Raw genomic sequence first — 15,104 nt, forward strand, 5'->3', positions numbered from 1 at the left:
AGCAACCGAATCAGCATGGGCACCGTACCGAACGCGCTAGTCAAATTGGATGTAGACCGGCAACAGCGACGACAAAGTGCGCCAGTCGCTTGTGCCTAACAGTTCAATCCTATTTGCCGGCAAGAAAAAAAAACGAATCCATTCCATGGGGTGTCCCATTTCACCCTCCCTCTCTCTCTTTCTCTCTATCTCACAGTCGCTGAGCCCCCGTTACGATATTCAACGTATTGTACCGATTTTAAGTGTGCCGCCACAGTAATTGCACCGACATTTAGAAAATTGCCAAACTCAATTAATTGCAAACTCCCTCGCTAAACGCTGAGATAGTTTTAGCCAAGCATGTGTGACATGTGAGAAGCGAAGATACGAGTGCGAACGACCAGGTGGGGCAGTGTACTTGATGCTGTACTTAATACTTACTTTTAGACACAGACGTAGCACGAGAAGGAAACGAATGCATTCCAATTTGGAGCGAGTTGCGCGGAATGTTTTACCCCCAAAAAAGCAAAGCCGTCTGTCACTCAGTAAGGGAAATAAGCGAGAGAAAGAGGTTTTGCGTAGCATAATAATATGCAAATATTCCATATAAGTCACCACTCACCCCGTTCGCCGATGGACCCCTTCACCATCCACGCGCTCCTCCATGGTTTTACTGCAATTGCTTTCACTTAGAAGCAACAGACGCGTCAGTTGTGGACAGTTGATCTGCACTGAAATAGCATTTTAACGAAAAGGATAAGAACAACACACACACTCCCACAATAACATTACACACAGTAACGAAACCGTGAAAAGGGCGCGACAAACTTAGGCCAGCCTTTATTGGAGCATGCATTGAACGTTCGGATCCGTTGATCATCCGGGTAAAGTAGAACAAGCCTAGCGACTTTAAGATAAATCGTTAAGAAAAAAGTTGTTGGTAGGGGATGTTGATGGATAATGAACGATAGGTTTGCCGCAGTTGTAAACTGTCCTCGCTAAAAGAGGTCATTGTAGTTTGTGTGCATCGCAACGCCTTGATTGTGCTGTTTGGGTGGTACTGCTGCTGGGACTGCACGTGCGTATCTGTACTTGTTTTTTTTTATTTATCTTGTATTGCATTTGGTGAACTTTAGCACCGATTGTTTTAAACATCCTCAGCGCCATATGGGGACCGTTTTATCGCAGCTGCATGTATGTGTGTCTGTGTGCGTATGTGTGTTCGAATGCATCATTGGACACAGCATCTTTTTCTGTGTGGTTGAATGTAATTTTATCATTCCAATTTAACCCCCTCCTCCCGCACGTAATCCCATTTATCGTGATAATGTGTGTGTTTTTTTCTGGGCGAGGGGTTGCATAAATGTTTTGTACAATTTGTGTTGGTGTAATATTTTGTGTATAAGCAAACACTCATAACACACGAAACGTGTGGACAATTAGCTTAATAATCTGTCGATTTACCGTAAATAAAAAGAAACACATCATTTCTGATACGGGACGGATGAGGGAAAACATATTCTACGTCTTTTTTGCACATCAACCCGTGGATAGTCTTTGGATTGGGGCTAGCTTGTGTATTGGAGCTTGCTTGTCCGCTGTGTGAGTTAGTTTTACCACGGGTAGACACGGTCCAGATAATATTTTAACGCAGGGCCAGGCTTGTTTGTCAAGTCGTACTCGTTACTGGGCTATAGCATAGCACCGGTGGGCGCAGTGTGGGTGTGGTAGGAGGAAAGAAGTAAAAAGAACGCAATAACCTAGTTGTAATCATTATCGATTATCTACTTAGACTACAATGCACACACACACACACAAGCAAACCCACACATGAACACCGAATACATTTACGCAAGTTCATTGAGTACATGAATGCCAAATTGTAAAGATTTTAATAACAGCCTTTTAAAAAAATCGAATATAAAGCAAAACAAACAAAAAAGTATATATATATACATACATATATATATATTGAGCTAACAGGAAGTTGCCGGAAGTGTGACGGTATGTTAATTCGGGAGGAGTTGGTTCACCTAGTGGTAAATCAAGAAAGTAAAAAAAATAATAATGAAAACCGCTGCATTTACATTAAACGGACGCAAGAGTGAGAGCAGTGCAAGAATAGTGAAATAACAAAACAATCCTACCCAAACACACACAGTAGCGCGAGGCTGGAAAATTTCGACTTCCGCGTGCGTATCCTCTGTGTGTGTGTGTTTTGATTGTGTGCGCGTGACACACCCCCACGCCAAAATGCATTACCACCCCTGGGGCGTTGTGAGCGGTGCAAAAGTGCGTAATTAGTGGAAAGGAGTCAGTAGAGTACTATACAGGCAATGAGACAGACGTCAAAATGGTATAAAAGATGGAAGGGAGGAGGCGAGTAGAGAAGTAAACGAGGGGTGCGCAGGAGTTAGAGAGATATGCAACATTCTGAGGTTATCCGTCCGCGAATATTTACATTAGCCATTACATAAAAAAGGATTAAAAAAAAAACAACAACATATGAGTAAAGAAACCAAAGCTGAAAAACGTAAAAAAAATATTAATATGATGAAAAACTACAACACATCCCCCCAAACCACACACACACGCATACACAGAATCCCATTTTAGGCCCCAAAAGATGCGTTTGCAAATAGCAATTAATAAACCGGGTGCTCAGCGCGTGCGCAGAGATGGCAGTTCTCTCAAAACCCGTTCGCCAATGTGTGTTTGTTTTGATTTGTGATTAGCGTTTCCATAATAGTGCGTACTATTTTTGGTTAGCTATGGTTTATTGAACGGTAGTGTAACAACGTTAAGCAAAAACAAACTAACAAGAAAGATAAACAAAAGTACGCGTACGTTTAACTAAGCAAAACAAAAGCAAACAACAACCTAAAAAACACACACACATACCGAATCGCCACTTGAAAACGTAAAACCGAATCGTAGTAGAAGTGAAAAGGATAGCGATAATGAAGAAAACAGCGATAGAGGGAAAGTAAAGAAGAAAAAACATGCAACTAACGCAAAACCTTATTTCACGTGCCAAAATAATATTAAATAGAACAATATTAAAAAGAAGAAAAGAAAAAAACAATACACAAGTGAACGTGTTGAAGGCGTGTGTGCGATGCGATACAGCAAAAAAGAAATCAGCAGCTATGAATTAGAGGAAGGTGAGCAAACAGCAAAACAAACACACGTACTCAGTAACAAGGAAGCAAAACCACATACAAGATAAAAGAAGAAAAATGGAAGCAAGTAAAAAAAAACTAACAGACTTAAAACGCAAAGCAAAAACATTAAATGAAAGACACAACAACAACAAAAAACAAAAATCCTGCCTAAATGTGCTCGTGTAGTGTTTAAACAACAGCAAGAAAAAAAGTACTTAATGGAAAAAATGCAAAACAAAAAATGACAAAAAAAACATAAGTTTGATAACGCTTAAAACAGCAAAACAAAAAAAACATTAATTAAACGTCTTAAGCTACGGGACGGGATTATTAAAAACAAATCGAACAGAAACGAATAGGAGCAGTAAAAGGGTTAGCAAGATAACAAAAAAAACCGAAGAGAAAATAGGATGGAAGTGACGAAAGTGTAAAAGCGCGTAAAGGCTTGTACCAAAAAAAAAGCAAGAGAAGAGAGTAAAAAAAAACATACAGGCTAGCATTTGATACCGAGGAACTTATGTGCAACCCACGTTTGTGCACTTATTGGACATTTGTAGATTAATTATTAAATATGAAACAGAAGAAAACCACTGAGATAGAGAGAAAACAAGCAAATAAGTGAAACAGCAAATGCCGCGTAGCCGGATGATAGGACACAAAAATCAAACCATCCCCTGCTATACACACACCCACACTTAACGGTGGACCAATGGTCCACAACAGCGGGGGGAGGGAAGGACATTTACGTTTCTTGTTTCAGGGTAGGATGCGTGCACGTGCGTGTATATTTGCGGTATTATTATTAGTATGATTAACTTTTAGAATTGTTTCATTTCGTACCGTTGTGTTTGCGGGCAGTGTGCACACGCGCCTAGTAATGGAGCGGGTTCGTAAAAGCCATCTAAAAATGTAGGAGGATGAAAAAAACTAACAGCTTCTGTATTAGCAATAGCGGGCTGTTAGGGAGCCTTCGCTCGTATATTACACCCTTTCGGCACTCAAAACCGCAAAAAGCCAAGGTGAGCAGGTGCACTAGGAAAATCACTACTCCTACTCCACCTTCTCCTTCTCCAACACCTCCCCCATCCCAACCCCATGAAAAGTCCACGACGCACGCGTTCCTGTATGTGTGTATCGTCGTCAATCAAGGTGTGCTAGTCAGGACCCTGCACGATCGGTTGTTTTTCCTTTCTGTGTGTTTTCCTCGATATATAATTGTTTAATTTTTCGGTACTTAAAAACAAACACTGACTGGTATTATGGTACGGTTACTTAAAATCCACAGTTCCTCTGCGCGAAAAGCAAAAATAAAAACACCACGATGTAATCCCCCCTGATCGTGGTGGAAGAGAGCTGCTGTTAACCTATTTGCAACCTAACCTAAAAATGATAAACCATAGGAGGCGAAGAAAAAAGGGCAAAATAGGCAAGCAAAACCCTTTGTTCTGTGTGGATCTCTCGTGGGCAAAATGGGATGTTAAGCACCTAAATTAAAACAAATGCAGCAGGTTAGGCAGCAATAATGGGTTAAAAAATGCAAAACATGGCGTGCCAGGGCCAAGAAGAGCACATTCGAGTGTGTTAGTGAATACGTATAGAACTGTTTAAATGTATTATTTGTTAGGTTGTTTTTATAGTCTGAGGGTTTGTTTCCAATTCTTTCGTGGCATTCCACTTTTTTCCTTCTAATTCACTGTTTTTTTTTATATATATATTTTCAATCTATTTTAATCCAACAGTACTACGGTAAACTTACACCCGGGGTACATTTCTGTAGCATAAAATGTTAAGTGAAAGCGGTTGTTGGGCAAGAAAAAAAACACACACACAAAACAAAATGAAAAGATACTTACTTAGTTTATATTCTCATGGCCGCAAAACGTGTATGGTTTAGATGTTTATAATGAAAACGTAAAAAGGGCATCGCAAGCAAGCTAACACACAACAAAAACAAATTATAAGAAAATAAAACTTTCTTTCTTCATTCATCAAAACACTTTTTCTAATAATTGACTATTGTTTGGTTTAAGGTGATGTCTAGATAATTGTACCGGTGCGTTGTCTCACCTACACAATACGTCGATGAACGTGTAACGTGCCCCTTAATTCATTTGTTTCTGTACTAAAAATCAAATCACCTGAAATATTTCACAATGCGTATCGTACTGAAACATTTCAACGCAGCCATGTTTGTTCAAACGTCTGTTCGTGGCCGTATTGGGAGGGGAGAATTTCCCCTTCGCGTTTTTGGCTATGGCGAAACAACAGGTCCGCTCACATGATACCACTGGGGGCCATGTGCAAAATGAATACAGAGGAGCATTCTTGTGTCATCTGGGTGTATTAACTCCGTTGGCATGACACATGACGTACAGCATAAAAGGGGAGCAGATTTCATTTTAAAACATTCCAAATACAGTGGTTTGGCGCTGCAGCCAATTACATTCGGCTTGACATTCAACTGTGCGCTGATAAAACAACGCTATGCAATGAAGTCTCCCTATTCTATACCCTCTTGAGGGTGTGCGCAAAGGAGTTGGGCAAGCTTGCCTACTCCTCTCGCGACTCGGAGGTAGAATTTTCTGGGATCTTCTATAAGTCAATCCAGATCTCAAAGTCGAAAGAAATGTATAGGTTTTTTGTTTGCGACAATAAACAACTAAGTAAACATAAAATATGCATTAAATACTGAAAATTATCACACACTTCAGATAATTGTAGTGTAATCCAATTATCCGCACCCGCCTACTATCAGTATGCTCGGATAATCTGTTCATTTGAGAATAGAACAAAATTTCTACCTTAAACGTTAATTGGTTCTTAATACACATATTTATCATTAACCCTGGAGTCAATAACCGTCTAGCCGAGTAGGTTTGATATATTTATTTTGAAATATTTTTCGTTTCAGAAGACGTATGGACTTGAAATTCATAGAATGCCTTATAAATAAGGTTTTTTCCCATTTTGTGAATAAATTATTCTTTTAAATCATGTTTAATATTTTTTATTACATTGCATGCTAAACTAAAAGTAGTGAGAGACAAAAGAAACTAACGCAGCTAAACTGGAAATTTCACATCAATCCGACGACTAGAGCGAAAACTAAAAATTCCATGAACGGTTCACCGTGCAGTTTGGTTGTGCACACTAAGGTTAAACGTCACGTTTCGATACTGCAGCAAAAAAAACGTATGACGCACGCAGCAGACCACTGCCTAACCGCGCCGAATGGCGACGGTGTGCGGAAGTTTCCGTGAACCAACCCGGTCCACGCGCAATGATCGCGCTTTGGGGAGTGGGGAGCGAGCATTGCCAATTTGCTGCACAATCATCAGAGCGACGATCACTCCGTCGGAAACTGTTGAAGCGATCGGTTATCTTTTTGAAGCGCGGCCCGCAGCACGTTCGTCCGTTGGGCGTGGAAAAGTGTATAACGTTGTGCTATTTTGCTGATCAAAGTTTAGTGCGTTATTAGACACTGCTGTTTGGTCAACGAACTAACGATCTAACATTTCGTGCGAGGTGTGAAAGTTTAGTGAACACAATCTGATAGTGAAGCGCGTGTCGAAGCGTCTCCCCGCGTGGGTGGCGCTTTGCGCCGTTGGAAGCAAACGTTTGCAAACTGTTTAAGCTTCCAGCGCAGGAAATCAGTGGCTAACCGGTGGCATTTGGGTGGAATAGAACAAAGCGCACCGGTACGTGCGTGCGCGAATTCCAGGAAAAGGATTTTCCTCGTACCGCAAATGTTGCTTTCGCGATTGCGCCACCATCGGGAAAGCTTCTGGTTCGTGTTTTTCCAAGCATATTGAAAGTGTCAGGTGGTTTGTGTTAAGCTAAATTACAGATATTTTCCACAATCATTTCCTTGTGCGGCTACGATAGTTTACAGTGATCGTGTTAAAGTAGAACTGTTAGTACAGCAGCCAACGAAGAAAATTGTGTTCGTAAACAATATTCGTCAGTGTTTTACCCAAAGTTATTCCTTTGTGCGTCCCGCTAACGCGATAGGCTTTTGCACCGGCGAGAGTTAAAAGCTAATCCACCATTTTGCAAACTATCGTAGGAATTTGCCGTCGACAGCTAACGTTGTGCTGCGATTGGTCCGTACAGTACCGTCTGTGGCGACACCGTTTTGCCTGCGAGTGTCAGGAGTGCGTGGTGTGTGATCGGTTTAAGAAGGTGAGAAGGAAAAGCGGTGCGCAGCAAGAATAATCGGAAAAAAGAAACCTAGCTCGTGTACTATCGTAATTGGTTTCCTTTGTGTGTGTGTGTGTTCTTTGTAGCTCTGTTATCTGGAGTAGTCGTCAAACATTTTATCACAATTTGTTCAGTCAGCTTGTTGAAATAGGAAATGGAAAATTCCAACGCTTCGTCGTGCGGCGGTGTGCGTACAAACAGTGAAGGTTAACGGAACCCTGTACGAGTGCGTGTCCTGATCGAGGTGCCGAGACGAGGACGCTGCAATATTAGTTGGGTGCTGTTGAAGGTGCGCTCACACCAACGATGATGGTTCAATACATAACCGAAAATATCATCCGGTCCACGCATACCATCACGGTGAAGACCGCCGTACCGCGCCAAATGCTTCCGATCAAGAAGCTGAACGTGCTGAACGCGGAGTGGACCTTCTGCAGCTCGTTCCAGCGGGGTGAGGTCTCGATAGCGCTCCTGCTGGACTACTACAAGGGGAAGGACAATGGCGTGTGGGCCGGCCTGCACGGTGAAATCGTCAACGGCAACGGCTACCTGATGAAGGAGATGACGAAGATGTACTTGATTCGGCCGGGGCAGAATCTCTACCTCAACATGCGCCTGTTCCCGGAAAGCTACTACAAGCGCCGATCCTCGAACGGCCGTGGCCATCTGCCGAAGGGTTGCTTCCATGTGCGCATCACTACCACACTGGCGTACGGTTGGTCCAAGCTGCAGTTGGAGCACTTCCTCGCGAACAACAACACCTTGCTGCAATCCGTACCGTGGCCGACGTACGCGGACCGCGTCGTGGCCGGCGATCCCGACTGCACGATCTCGTTCGTGGACGGAAAGCAGTGTTTCGTGAACAAGCAGGGTTTGCTGGACAAGCTGGACCACCTTTCGCCGTTCCACGACTGGCACACCTGCTACCCGGAGAGAATTGTGTTCTACACCGCGACGAATCCGCCGGCGCACGCGAAGACGCTGTCGCTGTTCGTTCAGCTCTCCCGCACCAACTACATACCGTGGAAGAGGATTGAATTTCCCGTACTGCACGAGCTGCTGCAGATGGCGGTATACTTCCGGTACGGGCTGCTGCTGAAGCTGTGCGGGGTGCAGCTAATCCACATGTTCCGGGACAGCGCGATCACCATGAACATGCTGTGGCGACTGACCCAGCTGCAGTTGTCCTTCGTGAACGACATCATCAATTGCTACCAGGTGACGACCATGGTTCGACCGGAGGTTGGCAGCCTAAGTGCAACCGAGCAGAATGATGCCGCCTTAGAAGAGATCTTTCAATCTCCGACCGCTTGAGGAACAGATAAGTAGTCTACTAGAATACATGTTACCCCTTAACAGATACCCTGAGGGTTGTAATCTGAGGATCCCTAAAGAGAGAGAGAGAGAGAGAGAGAGAGAGAGAGCGAGAGAGAGAGAGAGAGTTGTTACACTTTTTTTTTGCTTTACAAAAATGATCTTTAACATCAATGATCTGCTATCGTTTATCTTTGCTAAATACCCGTAAATACCCGAGGTTTGTATAGATCTACATACAGACGTTTGTACGTTTGTATAGATATAGATCTAGAATCTTCGTGGTTTTGTATAGATTTAACATTTTACTCACTTTTGTATATATATATAAGTTTTGTATCCACGTTTGTATCTAGGGCCTCGGGTCTAACTGTATATACGTTTTTGTTGTAAGCTTTTTACATTTTTAACATATAAAATCCCTTAATGTCTTATACTATAAACTATATATATACTATAAATCCCTTAAGTCTTATAGTAGATTGTTATACTGTAATGTTATACGCCATTTTGCAAAGGTCAATAGTCAACAGTTTTTTTTTTTTGCGTCTTAAAGAACATCAAGCCATACTGTGTCAATAGTCATTCGGCACATCCGCAAAGGCCGGCCATAACATTAGGATGCTCGAGTTGTGGAACATTAAATTCACGTGGTCGAGTTGTTAGGATTGGGTCTTGTACAGGAACTCTGTTGAACATCGAGCGAGTACCTATTTTGTTTTGATATATTAATGATTTCACCTATAAATTAGAAACGTTTCATCAAGAAGAGATGGCTACCTTCGTATACTCTAGTAATATATTCGATTATTCCAGTAGCTCAAGACGAAAACTATAATGACGTGTTTGTAGGGTTGAACCATGTATAGGAGCTGTGGAAATATCGAGCAAATATAATTTTTTGTCGACTTTAAGAATTCTATTTTTAGTTTGTGACATGTACACAAGTGGTACTTTGTCAAAGGATAAAGGAAATTGCACAGAATTTATATAGTATGATCGATTATTCCAGTAGTTTAATGTAAAATCCGAGTTGACGAGTTGTTAGGATTTTGAATCATGTACAGGAACTGTGTTGAATATCGATCAAGTAGCTATTATTTTGTTTAACACAACCAATATTAAGGATTTAATCTAAAGATTAGAAACTCTTCATCAAGAAGAGATGGTTACGTTTGTATTCTGTAATAAAATATTCAGTTATTCCAATAGTTCAATAAGAAAACTAAAAAGACTAGTTGTTAGGATTGAACCATGTATAGGAGCTGCGTGAATAACGAGCAAATATCTTGGCTTGCACCTTTAAGATTTCAATTCAATTGTACAGGAGAAGTACTTCATAAATGGACGAAGAAAAACGCTTTTATTCATATATACTGTTCGATTATTCCAGTAGTTCGCTATAAAATCCTAGCAAACGAGTAGTTTGCACTGGAACATGTACAGGAACTGTGTTGAATATCGAACAGGTAAGCTAGTTTGTTATTAATTTGGAACATTCAATTCTTAGGGTTTTAAGTTTTTAATTAGAAACTCTTCACCAAGAAGAGTTGGTTACCTTCGCATATGTAAAAAAGCTTGATCATTCCAGTAGCTCTAAACGTAAAACTAGAGAGACTAGTTGTTAGGATTGAATAATGTACATCATCACTTTTGCTAAAGCCTTGAAGAACGCAAAGCCATGCTCCGAAGGACTCAATCACAGAGTGTCGCCATGTGCAGGAGTAATGTGCAGAAAACGAAACAAATTCGCAAAGGCCAGTTATTAATATGCTGAATGCTCTACTGTTCTAGTAGTTCTGCATAAAACTCACTATTGGGGAAGTTAAATCGATTATTCCGGTAGTTCGCTATAAAATCCGAGAAGACGAGTTGTTAGGATTTGGTCATGTACAGGAACTGTGAAGAATGTCGATCAAGTAGTTAGTTTTTTTGTTAATTTAACACATCCACTATTAATGATTTCACCTATAAATTAGAAACTTTCCATCAAGAAGAGATGGTTACCTTCAAATATTCTAATAAAATGATCGATTATTCCAGCAGCTCCAGACGAAAACTATAATGACGTGTTGGTAGGGTTGAACCATGTTTAGGAGCTGTGGGAATATCGAGCATATGTAATTTTGGTCAACTTTAAGAATTTTATTCTTAATTTGTGACATGTAAAGAAAAATGCACAAGACTCATATAGTTTAGTCCGAATATTCCAGTAGTTCGCTATAAAATCCAAGAAAACGAATAGTTTGGATTGGATCATGTACAGGAACTGTGTTGAATTTTGCAAAAAAGGTTTATCCATAGTTTTAATGGTTGGATATGGGTGCATCCAGTGTACAGCAGATCCTGGAAAAGCGATTTCCAAATATATTGTGAGGCGATCGGTTATTCCCGTAGTTCAACAACAAAAACCAAATAGAATTGCTAGAATTTAAACATGTACAGGAGCCGTGTTGAATACCGATCTAGTTTTATGTACTGTTAGTGCGATAATAATTCAACTAATTTTAATCATCAAAATTAACCTGTTGCAACCCCTGTACCTGCATATGCCCAAAATCAATGAAAGTAAATAGTCAATAGTCTAATCAATCGTCACAGTCGTAACAAAAATGCTTACCTTCAAAATTTTCGTGTTTAAATCTCTGAAATGTTCAACACTAGGTGTTTTAAATGTAATGAATCCCGTTTCTTACCCGATGCTGCTATATTCGAAGTTTTTGTACTACAGTTTTTGTATCACCTTGTCCGATCCGCAACACCCGATCCATAGTTATGTAACATGAAATCACTCTTGACGGCCGAGCATATGCAAAATAGCACAACGCAAATAAGCAATCGCCATAACAATATTACTTGTATATTACATTGTTATCACACTATTACAATATTTAAGATTCTCAGTATAAGGTTTAAAAAAGGCTTAAGGTTCAGTATAAGGTTGGCCCCGTACGGCTAGGATTAAGGATTTGAGTCGTTAAGCCTGCAAATGTACAGCTGCAGTGCCGACTACCACACGAATTACCCACAGTATTTTCTTGTTGAGCGAAAGCATTCGGTGAATGCGATCGTAAATTAGCAAGATTCGTAAATTCCACATTCCTTACATGTTATAAATTAGATGTCACTCTCACATGTTTTTGAACCATGCTTAGGAGCTGCGTTAAAAGTTAATATCTGATAAAATTACAGGCAATTTAACTATTTCGATCCTTTGTCAAACGTCTCATGCGATAAATCCGCTCCGTTATATGTACATATCCGTTAGTTGTAGAACAACACCTTAAGTGAAGTTCAACAAGAAACGTTAATAAAGATAAGATTAGTTTATAAACGATATCGTCGAAGTATTTAACTCATTTTACCAGTATAATCTATTGCTAATATCACCCCATAGCTATCATCATAATATGGAAAAAATGTATTTGCCGGTAGTGGGTTCCTATAGAGAGTTGTGCCTCGCGATATGGGACTTTGCTTGGCACATCTTTGAGTTAACGTGTAGATGATTGTTCCGAGAAGATCGTTCCCGTACCCGTGTGTTGGATGCGAAAGTGGAGAATACTCCTCACATCGAAAATCGAAAATTGGACAGGATCTCAGGTAATTTGATATTGGCAGACGACTGCATTGGGTAAGGTGCAGAAACTTATGGCGCCCTCTGGTGGGTGCTAAAACAGCAGCTGTACCTCAAACATATCGTTTTATTGCAACACACACTTCTAATTAATAGCCATACACACACACAAATGCGCAATCCCAATCATATCAAGGCCGAGGCGAATTGATGAAACATTCGAGACGTGTGATGTGTATTGGTGTTGAATTTGGCGAAATACTCGGGGCGAAACGACGCTGTCAAAAAACACGAGAAACGTTTTGTTTTCGATTGGGTATGTATTCAGTTTCTAGAGCGGGAGGGCAGGTAGAGGAGGGAACGGCACAGAGAATAGGAATATCTGGATCGAAATCATCGTCATCGTCCGCCGTCGAAATCGCCCTTCGCCGTCGTTTCTCGCATTATTTTTTGCCTTCGCCAGTGGTGTTGTTTTTTTTCCCTTGGACAGACTACTGTAACACCGCCCACCCGCGTTGAGAAAAGCTAAACCCCGAAACAGCAGGAAAAGTGGATAAAAGTGATGATGAACCCTACCGCAGTGAGGTTTTCGTAGTGTGTTGTTCTTTTTTTTTTGTTTTGGCCATAACGTGCACGGGGCCAGTCGGTGGATTGCATCTTGACGCAACCCACACGGGGGAAGAGACCATCACACACCTTGATCCTGATCCTTTAATTTCCGATATCCGGGGTGCCAAAACGGCTAAGAGCTGGTGAAGAAGAACCTTCCAAACTTTCCCAAAGAAAGAACGCCAGCACACCGGGGGTGAGTGATACAAGCAGCAAGTCTCCGGTGTCTTGGGTGTGTGTGCGTGTTGTGTTGTGAACGGGGTGGGTAAAGGGAAGATTATTAAATTGTTGAGCCTGCAAAACGCGACATTCAACCACCAAAATATTCATCTTCCCCAATCAACTACACCAACTCTGTTACGGATGGGCGGGTCGATGGTTGCTGTAGCAACGTGGAGAAGACGTCACACTAGGACGAAGAGGAGAAGGGCTGCGACGGTGTACGCAGCACCGTTCCAGTGATGCGGTGATCTCTTGGCTATAAGTTTGTGTGTGTGTGCGTGTGTGTGTGTGCGCGCGAGCAAGCAATATAAACTGCCCCTAAACAAGAAGCTGCAGCTGCATCAACACATACACACCCGATACCGTGTGGTACACACCGGAGTGTTAAAGAGAAAGGTAAAGTAAAACGCACTCTCACACACACGCACGCAAGCAGAATAGCATGTGATGCAGGTGGGAAACGGTACAACAACAATGAAAAACAACAACGGTACAACAACAGAATAAACCCCCAAAACAAAAACGGAGAAGCAAGATGGGAAATACCACAATACGGCTTTTTTTACGGAAAACTGTCATTAGCCGATGAATGACAAAAAACGCAAAGGAATCAGTGAATAGAAGGGTTCTGTGATTTGTTATCACAGAACACGCCCTCACATTGCTAGCAAAACACTGAAAAATCCCCCCTCTTCCCAAAATGCGTTTTGCACCCCAGCCAAAACAAAAAATCGCACCGCGAAACCGAATTGGAACTGTAAACGCGCGCCGGTAAAAAAAAAGCGTACCGTCTAATATACGCACCAGACACAACAAAAACACCGAGCAAGATCCGAGTCTCTGCATCGCTCTCGCGTTCCGGTGTGTGCGTGCATCATGTGTTGGTGGCTGTTATTGGCTGGCTTCGTATGATTATCTTTTATCTGCTATCAAATGGTACAATATATATACACATCGTTGGAACAATTGTTCGGCAAAAATAAAGTTCAAAAAGTGTTTCACTTGTGTGAAGAAGCCTCTGGTCGCCATCCACGATACAAGCTCCTAGAAGACAAGGTTCCAGACAAAGACAAAACATCGCAAAAAGCAGGACAGTTTTTGGGGCAGGTCGACGATGGTGATGACGAAATGATCGACGAAATTGCAAATGAAGTGATCAGTAATCCGTTCATCGTACAGTTTGATTCTTCAAGTATAAGAAATTAGAACGCACCGGAAGCTGTGCGTGTGTGTTTGCGATATTGTTTCCAATTTACCTGCGAAGTAAAACGCTCTCTTTGTGTGCGTGCTCATGTGAAACTCAGTGTTATCCTTTTGTTTATGTGCGACCCCGTGTACCCGGGTGTATGTGTGCTGCGTGGGTGCGTGCGTCCGTACGGCCATCATCCGGTGGGTGCGTGTGTGCTATTTGCTAGCCAAAAGCCGGACAAAGAGCGAGCTGACAGAACGTGCGCGTGTGTGTGTGTGAATAAGGACGGCCAAGCGATGGATCGTCGGACAGTGTAAGCTGCGTCCGCCAAGACGCATTTAAGCACGGCTTTCGACCGACCTATCACGGTTTACCCCAACAGCCTCCTATCCTATCTCCCCAGTCCCACGTAACAACTTGGAGGACTCGAATAATTCGAAAAGGAATCGCCGTAAAACGTGTCAATAACCTTTCCCGTCCTATCCACCCAAAACACAAACACTCCAAAAATCTCCGAACTCCATCCACGATCAAAAACTACACCACTATCAATGCGAATAGGAAAGAAAACACCAGACCACTCCCAAACACAAAGACGACGCGATCAACCAACCCTTTTCGGGATAGTCTCCTGCGTGTCCCTTTTCATCATCCCGCAACTTCGCGGTCGACTCGTACAAGCACGTGACACAGTACCGACAGTACACCCGGTCCACCCGACACAACCATCGCGTCCAGCATATGCGCCATCGACACCATCTGTAACAATGTGCGCGTGTGTGCTGTTCTACGCATCCAACATGCGGTCGTACCGGAGAAGCTGCCGAAATCTGCCCCGCCACCAGCAGCT

At 42.0% G+C, this 15,104-nt stretch overlaps 1 protein-coding gene across 1 annotated transcript; it reads left to right on the forward strand.

The window, feature by feature from the left end:
- Positions 1 to 7,649: 7,649 nt before the first annotated feature.
- Positions 7,650 to 8,657, forward strand: LOC128711067 (uncharacterized). Its single transcript, XM_053805966.1, has one exon. It carries the CDS (start codon positions 7,650 to 7,652, stop codon positions 8,655 to 8,657), a length of 1,008 nt encoding a protein of 335 aa, XP_053661941.1.
- Positions 8,658 to 15,104: the final 6,447 nt, after the last annotated feature.

The sequence above is a fragment of the Anopheles marshallii genome, chromosome X, assembly GCF_943734725.1.
Source record: "Anopheles marshallii chromosome X, idAnoMarsDA_429_01, whole genome shotgun sequence".
Taxonomy (NCBI): Eukaryota; Metazoa; Arthropoda; class Insecta; order Diptera; family Culicidae; genus Anopheles; species Anopheles marshallii.

Excerpts from the sequence above, each read along its gene's own strand:
- LOC128711067 (XM_053805966.1), top strand. The coding sequence starts at position 7,650 with ATGATGGTTCAATACATAACCGAAAATATCATCCGGTCCACGCATACC.